A 15415-nucleotide genomic window follows, 5' to 3' on the forward strand; every position below is an offset into this window, starting at 1 on the left:
GCAGACATGCAGGGCTGGAGAAGGCAAAGGATCACGAGCAGCTCTCCAGCTGCTGCAGACACCAGGCAACAAGCACAGGGCAGCCCAAGAAATTTCCACACCTAGCAACTCTGCAGCAGTTTGTCCCCATGTGTCTCAGGACCCCTCTCACAGTAAAACCAGACAGGTTCAAGAGTGGAAAGACTGTCACGCCATTCAGCCAGTAATAATAACAGTGAAGTCAGGAGCTATTGCAAACCTCCCTGTAAAAGATGGGAGAGAGCTGCTTCATTTAAGGCATACTTTTAGTTTGGTTTACTGTTTCTCCGTGTGTTGTTTTACATTTATCTCTATTAGCAGCAGGCACTCAGCAGTCCTAGCAGGGGAACCCAAAAGCACTTGACCTCAGTGGCATGGTGACACCAAAAACGGTTGTTTTGGAACATGGTCGTGTAGCTTTCTGTCAGGGCAATTTGTAGAGAGGGTTGGCAAGGAGAAAGATGTAAGAGTAGAAACTGAGCATGTTTATGGAAGCTTAAAATGGCATTACAGCCCTGGTCCTGGGGCAGGTATCTGCTGTGTTATCTGGAGGACCACACTAAACTGTCCATCTTCCCATGAAGGTCTGTCTAATCTTACTGCAATGGCTGAATAGAGCTTTCCTCCCATGAAAACTGGAGGAAGAATGACAAAAGGGGAGAGAAATTAGCAGCAGAAGTAATGTATGGCTCTCCCTGGCCAATCCCATAAGCATTAAAATGCTTCACCAGTTTAATGTCATTTCACAGGGTAATCTTCAGCCAGCCTTGTCTAGAGACACTAGCAGGCTGCTTCGGTGTTCAGTGGTGCAAATCATTGAGCTGCACTGCAAAAGTACAAGGAGAGGGAATGATGGAGTGTTTTCATGTACCTTTATCATGTGAACTTAACCCCTCAATTCCCTTCATATATGGAATTCTGCTCAGTTACATTAGTCTGAGTCCTTGGAAGTCAATATATTTGCATTAAGGTGGCAGAGTTATACCTTAGTTGGACAATCCCGTAGTGCAGTGAGCCAATTTTTTTTTTTGTACATTTCACTGACACTTTTGGGATAGAGTGTTCTCCGCATCACCCCTCGGGTGAAAAGGGATGGTTTTCAGAATGACTCAGTCTTTGCTTTTGCCACAGTTCCTCAGGAGAGACCAGTAGGCAATGAGCCAAATAGATGGAGAAACCAGCTACTTCTGATCTCTGCCTCACCCCTTGAATAACTGAACAAGAAGATAAAAGAGTATTTTAGGAAAGCCACACACAGAAAACAGGGCTGAACTTGTACAGCAAATGTTTCAAATAAGGAGAAAGGTTCTTCAAATGTATTTCCACTTGTTAGAGGGTCAAAGAGTTACTGGGTCAGATATGAAAAAAATAGATCTGGGAAATGCTGAGCCACCACAAGGAAATTCTAATGCGAAGGCTCAGCTGGCAGTGATGGATGGTTTTGGTTTTCCAGGGAGTGCAGATGCGTCAGGGCTAGGAACCAAGTTGTGGCACAGGAAAACGGTTCATATGGAATTAGTTCTCTTAGTTCTCAAGTTGAAACATGAATTTGGTATCAACCTAACCCTGTTGCTTGCTGCCAGTAATGACTCTTTCAATGATTTTGATGGCAACAAAGTTGTTAAGAATAAAATTCCTCATCACATCTCTGAATATGTATGTATATGTTAATTTAGTCAGCCACCAAAACTTATGGCTGGAAGGCCTACTTTCCAGAATTTGGAAATGCTCACATTTAACTTTAAAAGCAGTTTCATCTGTTTCATATAATATATATGTACTATATTGTTTTCTTACAGACTAATAGTATTAATACTCAATAGTCAGCTCCTTGTGACAAGGAATAGTCACTGGTTTTTAAAACAGAGAAACAGAAGGTCCTGTGGCTTGCACACTCTTTGGCTGGGAGTCACCTCCCCATGCACAGTCCTCTGAATCCATGTTCCCTCTCCCATCAGTGGGGAGAGGCCAGACCTCTGAGAGGGTAAGTTCTCCACAACTCTTAGACACCGTGTTAAATGGCATGAATCACGTCATGGAACCACTTTTCTCTATCTGGAAAGCTTAGAAAATGGATTTGAACTAAACACCTATCCTCTGGGTGGATGAAGTGGTGAAGGTGGAGATGGTCCCTGCACAATGAAGGGTTTTGGGTGTTGTGAACTCATCACCTGGAAGGCAGGAGCTCCCTATCTGGGGTCTTCACACTTCTTTCCCACTTCAGAGGGTAAAATCTAGACTAGAACACAGATCTGCTTCTTTCACCGGTAATTATCCCTAAACCAGCTGTTTTCAAGTCTTTTTTGTTCTCTCTCAGGCCAAAAAGTTATTAAATGATAATAAAAAATAATTTACCTTCTTCTTTTTATTGTGAAATTATATAAATGTGAGACACACCTTCTCCATACCTTCCTTCTCAAGTGCCTGACTTTCTGGTCATTACAATACTTGCCTGTCCCTTTAGACATCAGCCTAAAGGATTTATCAGTTGACTCACTCAATGAAAAAGGACCCTCCTCTTTTGCTGGGATGTGGTCTTGTGGAAGCTTTGAGAGGACCACAGGTGGGATGTGTAGGTATAGTTCATGAATCTGGACAGGTCAAAGCACGGTGGGGATCAGCACCAGGCCACACACCAGGCAACCAAGACAAGGCATGTCCAGAAGAAGATGTGTAGGTTCTAGAGGACATTTGATGCCAGAGATTGGTACCCAGCAATATGGGGTTTAGGTATTGATAGTGAGAGGCAGGATGACAAGTCCCTTTTTATACCACCTCATTTCCCACTGAAACTTGAGATTTAGGTGCCCAAGTCCTGCTGTTCTGTGTGATGGTCAGAATTTTAGGAGTCTGTGGTGTCAAGGAGATGCTGGCACCTGTTGCTAATCCTGAAAATGCTTCTTTTTACTACTGAGACCAGGATGTGAACAAGGAATTTGAATTAGAAAAAAAAATTACTATAGAACCCACAGTAAAAATGTCTTAGATTTAAGAGTTAACACTCTTCAGTGAGTGAGCAACTTTACTTAGTTAAGTGGGTGGTGCTGGGAGGGAAGGGCACTGCAGCTAAACCACCTCCTTTGTGGTTTGTCACATAACAGCCTCTGCCAACGCCTGAATGTGACTTTGAAGTTCCAAGAGAAGGAGGAGTAGGCACCAGTTAGTCTATCATAGGAACTAATCAGACCCAACAGTAAGTACCATTCTTCATATCTTTATTTTCCTTTGGGGGAGGTTATTTTGGTAACATTGGGTGTAAAGGAAGGAGCTGTCTCCTCTTGGCTTGGATCGTTTCATGGCAATGTAGGCTGTGAAGGCATCTGTTCAGGGCCAGAGGAGAATGAACAGGACCTTTTCCTCTCCACGGCAGAACAAGACTTTAATGGTCTAGTGGAAGTAATTCTGTATTGCAAAGGAAGTTGATAAAATAGAACATAAACTTCTCTAATAGAGGATTTAATTACCAGGAAAGCCAGACTGAATGAAGCATTTGAGCAGAACTGTTTCATTGCTGAAAAGGCAACGATTATTAAGCCTCTTTCTCTAAGGCCACATTATTTATTCAGGATGCTGGAGTACTAAGAAACCACACGTGTCTATATGTGTGCATGTGCTTGTATGTCTTTGTCTTGGATTTTTTTTGGTTTTGGGTTGGGGTTGTTTTTTTTTTTGGTTAGGTTTTGGGGTTTTTTTTATTGTATCCAAACAGATTGTTACTACTTTTTAAAAAGCCTCAGATTTTCTCTGACTTCACCCAGATTTCCAGCTAAACTGGTGTATCCATGTGATCAAGCTGAAACCAGCCAAAGTAATCAGGTGTCAGGGCTGGAAAGTAGGCACAATGGTAATGAATCAAATGGCTTAAAAAGCTCTTAAATTACTATTTCATTCTTCAACACACAAGCATGGCTATCAAGGTTTAACTGCAGCAGAAGGACTTATTTACTTTAGTTGTGAAACAAGCACTTCTCTGAAGCCCTCTATTCGTTGATACATCAGCTTGTTCATGTTTTATGTTGCTGTTTTTCTAATATACAGTTGGAAAAGAAAAGACTGTTCCTGACGACGCTGGGGTGTACGACTGTAGAGTTTTAAATGCAGTTCTGGTATTTAGCCTTTAAACTTAATGAGATTAAACACAGAATCCATCCATACAATTTACCCTAATGACTGCTTTGTAGTTGTTTTCAGCAGCCAAATTGTGTCATGTTGTCTGCCATGGTCAGGCAGTAGCAGCTACTTTTGGAGTCATCCTCCAAACAGGCTGGGAGCCTCCTGCTGTGATGTCAGCCATGGCCCAGCTGCCCAGGAGTGGTCTGGGGGGCTGTCAGGCTGCTGGGAATCCCCTGTAGGGACCTACTCACCATCTTTTGCCCTTCATGGCCAAGGCTGTGCTTGCTCCCTGCATCTGCAGTGGGGCTGGTCTCAGCGTGGGCCCTCCAGAGCCCTTCTGCGAGGAAAGCTGATGCTGTGCATGGCTTTTGCCAAGTGAAGAATTTGGGTGTTTACATTTTATAACACCAAAATAATGATAAGCTCATCACTTGGAGGGTGGATAGCAGAACAAACTGCCTTTCTACTGGTGTAACTTCTCTCCTTTGTTTAGGACAGTGCTACATTGCCATGACCAGTTTTACCAGTAGGGAAGTGCATGCTGTGTCCAAGGCTTTGGTGAGGGAGGGACTATGGGGTTTGTTTTCCCTGTACTCAGTTAAAGCAGTAAAATTTATGTGTGCAAGCACACTTTGAGATTTACAAACACTGAAAATTTTTTGCTTTTATTACTCATGGCAAAAATCCACCGTGGGTGGTGGAATTAGGTCAGGTCACGGTGACTTTTTCCACACAGACATCCTCCCCCTGCGAATGCTTTCTTCTCCTTCCTTCTTTTCATCCTGCCCCAGTACCTAAAGACATAGAACCAAGCTAAGGAGATGTAACTGCAGCAAAGTCTTAGCTTGAAAATAAACCTATGCATAGCCCCTGCCCTGCTATGCTGAGGAATGAAACCCATGGGATGGTTTGTGTGGGTCCAGCACTGACTTCTTCAACATGAACATGAACATCAACATGACCACGCAAAAAGCTGCAGGGCCAGTCAGCTGGTGGGGCTCCCTGTGAGCTGTCGGGCTCAATTTCATTTTGGAACCAAATCTTCACAAGGAGGGGGACAGGGGAATCTCTTTTTAGGCAATTTTCACTGTTAGTCTATTTATATTTTCACAGTAGGTGCTTCTGGAAGGCTTTGGAGGCTTTGGTAACACTGGTGATCTCTATGAGGACTGGCCAATGGAAATCACCTTGAGGCACCATGTGATGCTCATACAATAATACATTTTAAACTTTTGTGTGGATGGTGTCATTTGGGCTCAGTGTGACTGTTCTGCTGTAGCTGAACACTGGCAGTTTAAAGCAAGAACAAACCCAGGCCACCCCACCAATAAGAAGAAATCTGCAGGGATGTACTGACCTTTTGTTTGTCACATTAGTTTCCTTAAGCAGCAAGTCCCGTGCAGTGTGAGTTTACAAAAACATACTTAACATTTTTTAAGAAAGATCTTGGAGCTGCAGGGATCGAATTAGAGAGGAACCCAGTTCACTCTTCTTCCAGGATAAGGCTGTGTCCCTGTATGGCTTCTTCTACATGAATGGGCACATCCATCTCTCAGTGGAAGTGTGTGATTCCTACAGTGTATCAAATACAAACTGAGTAAGAATGTGTTGCCTGTAGTTCTACAGAAGGTGTGTGTAAATATAATACATACTAACATTTTGGAGCACATTCAAACTGACTGCTAAGCCACAGTGAAAAATGGTCAACAAACAGTGAAAGAACAATTTTACTTGGCATTTTATTCACTTAACAGAAACATTCACTTATCAGGTATCACTGAAGTGCAATTTACAGAACTTAGCAGCAAATTCACATATGTAAATTCAGATTTATTTTCTTTTGTTGTCTTTTTTGTTTCTTTTTTTTTTTTTTTACAAATATTACAAATGTACATCCATTAGTACAGTATTGCCATTCACTCATGCGTGTTATGTACAGAATCTTCACTAAAGAATTACTACTGAGCACTTTTTCCTTTCCTTCAGGTAATGCTACGTGTTGGTCGTGTGCTTCTGGGATGTGGTCCCATCACACCCTGTCGCTGCACGTAATGAGAAGAAGTAGACATTTAAGGTCATATTAGACCCTAGTGCAAGCAGGTGCAACTCTGTTGCCTTCAATGGGATCAGCTGATGCCCATTTGTGGTGGGGACTCGGTTTGGTCCCCAATACTAAATTTGTTGTGGCAGCTGAATCCAGGATTGCATTTATGTGTTTCTTGCAACAAAGGATAATTCAACTCCATTACACTTTCTGTTTTGTCCTTAAAAATAACCAGGCATAGTGTTTTGTTCGCACAGTAGCTCTAACACTGGCCTGTGGAGCTATATGCTTTAGTTGAGCTAATGTCATGCCAGGACTGAGGAAGGATGAATGAGGGCAGGGAGATGTAAGGAGGAGCTGTTGAGGTCTCTTGTGTGCTAGATAAAGACCTCTTTTTTTGGAGAGGAAAAGATCCCCCTGCCCTGTGGATCTCCACATGAAAAACTTTGTCCTCCTATCTGGTTGCCCTGTGGTTTCTCTCCCTCGGTGGGAGCAGCTGGAGCCCCTGGGACCACCACTGCCAGTGTCACCTGCAGCTTCTCCTGCACATCCAGTCATGAGCCTGACCCCTTGCCCGCCCACTGTCCCTCTGGGCACGTTTGCTGCCCAGGTCACGCTGAAGGTCTGCACCAGTGACAGCTGCGCTGGAGGATGGGACCATGTGGAGGCACTGGGAAGCCCCAGAAGGTGCCAAATATATTCTGAATGTTAATCAGAAGAGATGACAAAGTGGTCAAAGAATTGAGAGTGGTGAACACAAGATGTTTCCATTATTGAAATGTCTCAAGTTTCTGTTTTGTGTGTGTTGGTTTTTTTGTTGGGTGTTTTTTTTTTTTTTGGTAACTATTTCTACTCTAAGGATATATTTTTAAATATTTTTGGTAGTTAATACGGAATGTATTATTTTGCTGAAAAGGTTTCTGGAAGGGGAGAGCTTTGTTTTATCTAATTTAAAAATTCTAGTTTATCACAATTGTTTTTATACAAGACACTATAGATACATCTTGTAGTTTATAATCTAAAAATAAAATCTCATCAAAATACTGTAGCTATTCTATTGTGGGCATCAATAAACAATGTATTTACTGTATATGGCTCTCCAAACATGATAAACCCTATACAAAGAGCATCTATCTTTATTGATAGGAACAGTTTCCCGTGTAAAGGAAATTACATGGAAAAATATGAGCCTTGTGTTGTTTGAAAAGTAACTCAGCTTGACAGTTCTGAGAAAATACCAAGACAATTATCACAAATCAGTAGCAGCATGTTATATACAGATTTAAAGAGAATCACAGGAATAAAAAGAAACCAGTAGTTATATACCCGCAAATCCTGTCATTTAAAAAACCAAAAACTGAAAGAAATGTACAGGGCATTTGAAGGTTGGTTCTGCAGTGGGACTGTCAAAGCTCAGTTCTCCCATGACTGTATCTTCTACATTCTGATGAAGTTTGGGATATCTCAAAGATGAGATTCTATCAGACCCAGCCACATTTATGAAGAAAATATTTAACTGTTGGGTGATACTCGTCTCCTAACTAAAAAAGCCCACCTGCTTTTCAGGCTGCAGACGAACATGAGTAATAGTACTGCTTGGCTTTTACACAGAGCGAGACTCTAGAAGCTCTTCCATTGAAGTAAGACCTTACCCAAGCCTGTAGTTATAATCTGCTGCACTTAACTCAATTGGATTATGTGGGGAGGTAAAACTCTGCAAAACTGACAGAATCTGGTTTATGCAGTTGCAGATGACCAGAGCACTTTGACCCTGCCAGGTTCCTTAGATGTGAAGCAGGTAAGTGTTATTATCCCCATTTGACAGGTGGAGAAATTGAGGCAGGAACGAGCCAAGTATCAAACGTGCTGTCTCGTTTGGGATGTCTTAGTTGTGGCTACCCAACTCAGCAATTTTTCAGAGGTACGGAGCATCCTGAGCTCACACTCACTTAAATTAGAGCTGTGGATCATCAGAAGCTTGGAAAACTGAGGCTCTAGGTCCTGTCTCCAGCCTGCCTGATTTTAGGCAGCTACCTGAAGCTCCAGAGTTAGGAGCATCACCACACCAGTCTCCACCAGCAGCTGCTGCGGAGCTGTGCACCTCTGCAGGCAGCGTAGGGCTGAATCACCCTCTTGGCAAGCATCTCCATCCTGGCTGTGTCTAAAGGGCACGTGTGATGAACTGGGCCTGGATAATTAAAATTTGCAGCAGGCCAAACTTGTAGCCAGATTTGAAGATATGGTGGGAAGTGGTTTGTCCAAGATGTCGGAGGGAATAAGTGTGAAAACCAAGGGAATCCTGACACCAGGCTTTGTGCTCAGATCCAGCAGTGGAAAACTGAGTTTAAAAATGCTGCATACCTTTGAGGTCCAAATTCTTTCTCCCAGATTTAGGCAGCTAACAGGATGATTTTTGCATAGAGGTTAGACACCTTTTTTGTGTGGATGGTTATGGATGCTCTGAGACCTGCTGTCATGCCGTGTGCCTGGGGTACTTCCATCTTTGCTCACTATTTTCCATTATTCAGTAATGACTCTTGCACTGACTGTGTGAGGGAAAACACTCAAATTTGGATCAGACAGGTGGCCTGCTAATGCCTCAAATCAGCAATAACCGACAGCAATAAACAATGAAAAGCAGAATCTTGGTGGGGGTGGCATTATAATTTGGGCAGGTACATTCTTGGGAAAGGATCATGAAAAAGCAGTTTTCTAAAGTTGAGTTCAGTGCATCAGACACATTTCTATTTACGTATTTCCAATACAGAGTTAAAAGCAAATATTCCCATGGAGGTTGCTATTAGATCTCAAACGGCTTCAGTTCTCTTGGCTCACGCATCCTGCCTAGCCTTCTCTCCAGCTGATTTGATCCAGTCATGTAGCAAAGGTGTCAAGTGATTTATACAGTTAGTAGGAACTGATCTTGCTCTGGGGGTTTCTTCACCCAGGTGCCCAGACCAGCTTTCTGAAATGCTTTAAACAGCTGCTGCTTGACAGACTGGTATGTCTGAGCCACCAGCTTTGCCTCGCTGTACACCGATGGCATGTCTCCATGGCTTGGTATTCGTGTGCTCAGCTGCAGAACAAAAATCAGGGAAGGGGAAAAAAAAAATCATAAAAAAATCAACTGATGAGCCAAAAGAAACAGGAGGCTTCAGTAGCTGTATAATCTTCCTGTCTAAATTTCATAAGCAACAAACAAACTATCACTGTGCTTTGTGTGTTTGCTTTGGGTTTAACAACAGAAAAACAGGGAAGCAATAAATGCCTGTGACATGGTTTCAAGCCATTGTGAAGAGGAACAGGGTAAAGAGCTTTGCCTCGGAGTGGGCATAGGCAGTAGCAAATCTTGCTGTATTTTACAAAGGCAAAACTCTACTTCTCAGTTAAGATGATTTTTAGGGACAAACTTTCTGAGGATCTTTAAAGAATGTGCTCAGTTTAGCCTGGGAAGCGGAGCAGCTCGGTGCTTCCAGGGTAATGCCAAGAGACACAAGGAGGAGGGTGCCCTCCCACACTCACCCCTTTTCTCTCCTTAGTCTCTTATGGTTGGAAATGCTGCAAAACCTGCCCAGGACAGGGCAGAAATCAGGCATCAGGATCTGTGCTGGTGTGGGAAAACCACGTGCTCTGCCAGGACACTGGAGCCATTTGCCGGGAGCTGCCTTGGGGACAGTGCCACATGCCCACTGCCCCTCATCATCCGGAGCACGTGGGCAGGAGCGAGCACCCTTCGCTCTGCAGAAGGACTAAATAAATGACCTCCTCTGACCTGCCCAGGACTTAACCATGCCGAAACAGCAGTGAGGCTTTGATATTGTATGAAAAAACCCAAAGCCTGGAAAATGCCTTAGAACAAGCAGGCAGGTGAAAGCCCCACACTCTCAAGGCAGGGAAATAGCATCCTGAAGGAAAATGCACCCTCAAAGCGCAGCCTGGTGAGCAAAGAGCACTCTCTTCCTTCTGCCTAAACAGGAGAGATGCTGGCAGACAAATTAAAGGAAAAGGTGAACGTGTACCCTGAAAGGAGCTGCCCCAGCCCTCGTGGTGCCGGCACACTGTGGGGCTGCTTGGCCAGGGGTGCATTGCCCCAGCCAGCGCAGGGAGCACCGTGCTGCCAGCCCAGGCATCAATGGGCCACAGGCTGGCCTGGCAGGTGGTGGCTTCTGTCCAGCCACCCTTTGTTCCCCAGACATGGACACCAATGATATTATCATCTAATGCTTAGTTTCATCAAAAACAAGGTGCCCTGCTCACCGTGAGTTACTCACTCCAGCTCACCCCAGCCCCATCCCTGGTGCGAGCCAGGGGCAGTCCAGCTCTCCTGGCCACAGTTCTGGCCATGGTCTGCCCTGGAGCCCAGCTTGCCCAACTTGATCCTGTGAGGATCCCTGTGTTTTGGGGGCAGCGGGAGTGTTTCTCACCCCCCTTCCCATGCCGCCTGCTGCGCAAGAAATAGGCTGTGACCTGTGCCACCAAAGTGTGACTGAGCCCTGGGCAGGAAGCCCAGGTTGGTTCCTTCTGCTCACCCCCAGGCTCAGGGTCCCTCCTAAGACAGGTGATGCCTCTGCCTGGGATGGGATGAGTCCCACCAGCCTCCTTCCCTGGAGTCTACTGAAGAGCCGAACAATCCCTTTGAGCTTGTCCTCATACCTCCCCACCCTGCCTGGCTGTTTGCCTTCCTGAATGATTTCGAAGGTTGAAGTGGCTCCAGACCTCCCTGCCACCACTATGCCTTGTTTTCCACTCATTTCCCAATAGGAGAGAGATTTTGGTGCTTCATAAAACAATTTTTTCTCCTCATCATCTTCTCCCACTCTACATAGACTGCAGGACAATTCTTGACAGGCCTCCTTATAGCAAATTAATATTGTAGCCATGAAAGCAGTGGGCTGAAGAGACACTTTCCATTTTTCCTGCTGCTCCTCCTGGAAGTGACGGGCTCAGGCTCACCACCTTGATGTTTGTGTCCTTCTCTTCCCCAGCACTTCCATGAAGGGTCAGGCAAGAGCAGAAACTGTGACTCCGGCATCAGAAATAACAAGAAAAAAATTTTCTTATTCTACATCACACTTCTTCCTATATGTCTAACACCCCTAGGCTCCACCCTGCAGTTTTTGGCCATCTCTCTGTCCTGACACTGTCTCCTGTCTGCAGGAGGTAACTGAAGCGTGAGGACAGATTGACTTCGGTGTCATTTCAAATAAGGGGAGTTCATGGATATCTTCCCTTGAGAAAGCAGGGCTGTCAAGGGGTGGTGGTCATTTTAATTAAGTACAACCTGTAGTTTTAATGCCATTAAATTGTACTGCTGCTGAGTGTAATGAAATCAGAGATCCTTCAGCACCTGGCCATGCAGCTTGAGAGGAGCAGCTGAATTGTACGGATTTATCAGCACATCTGGGACAATGGGGAAAAAGAGGGAAATGGGCAATCCATAGCACATCTCACTCTTGTTAGGTGAGACTGGGAGCAGTTTAGGTTGGGAGTCTAAACCCCTGTGGAACAATGAAGTGAGGTAGATGCCTCCAAGGTGATGAAAGAAACTTCCCTCAGGCTTTCTAAGACTTAGTGAGTTGAAGACTCCCCTTAAAGTCAAAGGGATACTTGGGGTGAGATGGATAAAAAATTACCCAGCTGTGCTTGTATGGATGCTCAATGCTCTCTTGGCTTTTGAGTGCTGGTCTGAGCATGGCTTCATCACCAAGGACAGTCAGAACAGCCATCTTCCCTCCAAACCTGCCTGGGTTTCTGCTCTTGGCTTTCCCTGGACTCTCAGCTCCCATAGCTGACTCCACAGACTCTCAGCTCCTAACCCCCTCCTAGGCCCTAGCAGGAGGGAGGCAGGGCACCTGTGGAGGCTTCAGCTTCATCATGAAATTGCTAAAACAGGCTTGACTCCAGGGTAAGGACTAGCCCACCTAGGGCTGGCAGCAGTGCCCTGTCAGTGCATCAGACCTACCTTGCCGTGAAGCTTTGCCCACCGATCAAAGAACATGTGCTTGCAGAGCCGTGAGGGACTCCCACAGGTCCTCTTCCCCGTCGTGGCATTGATAACCTCCAGGTCAGCATTCCCCACAATCCAGTTCACACTGAAGCTGGGAGATTTTCCAGGCTGCCGAGCATCAGCATGGCTAACCCCTAGCAGGAGAGAAGGACCCCAGTAACATCTCGAGCTCAAAGCCTTCAGAGGCTGCTAACATGTGGTGGGTCACTGTGGTACATGAGACATCTCTGAGCGAACACGCTGGCATTGTGCACTGTATGTGCTGTTGTCATCATCGGTTAAATGTTACTTGGCTGAGTACCTTAGAGGGACAGAATTTAGCAATTCCTATAGATCTTTTTCCACCTTGCAGGCAAACCTTTCATTAGCCTAAGGAAAGCCATTAGACTGTAGTGCATCCTACTGACAGCCATGTGATGGCTGCCGCCGCGTGAAATCGTTCAGAAAGGCTTTAACGGGATAACTGGTTTTTAAAAGGAACTAAGCAGCAAAGTACTTTTGCCATGAGTTCCTCTGGTGAGATATCCATGGTCCAGCATATTTATCTACTATTAACTGCTGAGGCCTTCACTGTGATGGGAAGTCTGGATCACAGAGGGTATAAACGGTGGGTGAGAAAATATACAACAGGCATTTCATCATCACAGAGAGATTATTAGATCCAAGTTAATAATGACCTTGTAGACATCACAAACCTACACAGAAAACCCTTGCTGCCCACCTTGTGTCTACATGCAAGATTCCTACTCTGTACGGGTGCAACAATCTCTTCAAGAGCTAGTTCATGTCCTAACAGCAATATTTTGGACATTTTTAAGTGGAATGCACCTTCTTTAATTTTAGACACCTACAATGATGATGCTTTTGGTCACCTGGGGTAACTGTATGACCTTTGTGTCATTCACACGGCCAGTTTTGGACATCACACACTGGAGTCCACTGCCCACGTGGGTGAGATCTCCCTTGGCTCTAAATGCAGATCAGGGCTGCAAGGCCAGGTGTGGGTGTGTACTTGAGAGGCAGTTATTTTTAATCAGGTAAATTCCCGTCTCTTCTTAACCATTTAGTGTAGTTCAACCTTTCCATGAGTCTTGCTGCTTTCTCATTTCTTGTACCTGAAACCAGGGAAAGATGAGTCTTTCCAAGGAAACAAGAGGAATAAAGGGAGCGCCTGGTTTATTTTCCAGCTCAGGATAAATGCAACCAAGTGAGCTCTGCCTTGCCCAGCTCAGTGCTTTTGGGAGCAAAGAATCAACAGTGGGAGCTTCCAAGGCTGGAAAAGACAGAGTGACCTGAAGCAGTTTGAATATTTTGGAAAAGATGGGCATTGGATGACGTGTCTGGATCCAGCTGTTGAGTCCATCTCTACTAATTTGCTGTGTGGGCCACTAGCCTGCAAACCTGGACAACAAAAGCCACTGTGGTGAGCAGGCAGGTGGGGACCATGCTGGTGGGCAGGAGCTGCCTGGCACAGCTGCCACAGCAAGGCCAGCGCCAGGGCTGTGTCTCTGTTTCCAAATGGCAGCTCCCACTGGAGTCCCTGCCTGCAGCAGCTCCAGTAACAGCTCATGGTTTGCACAGCTTGGCGGGACCTGCTTTCATCACTCCTGGGTGGAAGGCAACAGAGAAAGGTCCTTTGCATTTTCTGCTGAAGGGTTTCAAAGAACTTTTGCAGGGAGGGAGAAGTACTGGTAAGGGCTGTTCAGAGAGGAGGAGATTAAAGAAGAGAGATCAAAGCCCCTCCTTTCCAAACTGCCCCTTCTCACTCAGGAATCTCATTTTCAGAACAGTTGCGTGCCGTGAACACGTGTGGATCTCAGGCAGAATGGGAGGAGATGGGAGCTGGTGGGAATGCAGCATCCATCACTGTGTTAAACATGTTGATCTTGGTAAGCCCTTGAGAGAGACCATGGGAGAAGTGGAGAGCTGTGCAGAGCTGGTTGTGGCAGGGATGCTGCCAGCTCCTGCCTCCTGCCTGGGACCTCTCAGCACCATGGGAAACAATGTCAGTGAGGGACATGCTCTCCTCCTGTCCCTTCTGCCCTGGGAGGAGGCTCAAGAGCCAGGTGGGACTGAGCATGCACGGAGAGAGAAAGGTGGCCTTTGAAGGGAAAAAAAATTATATGGCACAACCATTGTGTATTGGTGGCAAAGCTGGAACTGCAGAAATCCTGTCAGTCACTGGGACTGAACTCGCTACCATGTGTAGAAGAGAATTACAGCTAAGTCATAACCTCACCTTGGATTTGTAAACACATTCATGTCATATTAATACTTCTTTCAATTTTTCTCCCCCCTGAGATAACAGATCAGTCTGCATCTGAAACTCCATTTCACCTAGGCAACAGGATATAAACTGAGAGCCTGAAAATCAGATAGCTGTCTGGTGCTATTCAAACGCTTCTATACAGAACAAGATGCAAACAGATCAAAATCAGCTATTTGACACTATGCACTACTCTCTGTCAAGATAGCACCCAAAAGCTTAGAGGACTTAAGTGCCAAAAACCATGATAGCGAACACCCTGCCGTGCAAAGTTGCCACGGGCCAGTAAATGAATAAAAATGTTGTGAAAACACTGACCAGAGGAAAAGATGGAAAGGTTGCATGGAGGGGGCACCCATCAGATGGGGGCTTTACACCCCTTCCCAGCCTGGGGACTCTCTCAGCTCTCGTGGACTACTGTGAGAGCCAAGAGCTTGTCCCAGTACCTGGAATACCCTCCGTGCTGGTTTGGCTTGCATGCTTTCTATTCCCAGCTATCATATATAAGTACATGTATTTAGGTAAGTAGAAGATATTTTCACATAATTTTCTAAATGCAAGAAAAGAGGCTTTAAAGAAAAAAACATAAGACTCATGACAGACACAAATATAGAGCCTAAATATATTCTCCAATTGTTTTTGATCCTTTTCTAACACTTTTTTCATGTTTTTCTTTTGACAGATAATTGTTCTGATTTGATTTGAAAGGTAACACCCAAATAATCTACATAATTTTATCTCCTTTATATAGAACATCCTCCTTAAAACCAACATAATAAAGAGTATAATAGGAGACTGTAGAAACTGCAAGGAAAAGAAAAGTTTTTGTACAAATAATATGATCTTAAATACTGTGGGCTATCAACTGAAGACTCTCCTCATTCTCTCTCCCCCAGCAAAACCTCATGCCTCTTCAGAATACCCTTCAGAATAGCCTTGATCTTGATAGAATGGGAAATAAATATGA

At 44.9% G+C, this 15415-nt stretch overlaps 1 protein-coding gene across 1 annotated transcript in view; it reads right to left on the minus strand.

Annotated features, from left to right (window-relative positions):
* Window positions 1-5860: 5860 nt before the first annotated feature.
* ADARB2 (adenosine deaminase RNA specific B2 (inactive)) overlaps window positions 5861-15415 on the minus strand; it is a 320373-nt gene continuing 310818 nt past the window's right edge. Inside the window, exons 9-10 of the mRNA XM_037386933.1 lie at window positions 12138-12316; window positions 5861-9251 (exon numbers count right to left, since the gene is read on the minus strand). Coding sequence (XP_037242830.1) covers window positions 9075-9251; window positions 12138-12316 — 356 coding nt within the window. The 3' untranslated portion in view covers window positions 5861-9074. The remainder of the gene's footprint in view (window positions 9252-12137; window positions 12317-15415) is intronic.

This window comes from Falco rusticolus, chromosome 4 (genome assembly GCF_015220075.1).
Source record: "Falco rusticolus isolate bFalRus1 chromosome 4, bFalRus1.pri, whole genome shotgun sequence".
Lineage (NCBI taxonomy): Eukaryota > Metazoa > Chordata > Aves > Falconiformes > Falconidae > Falco > Falco rusticolus.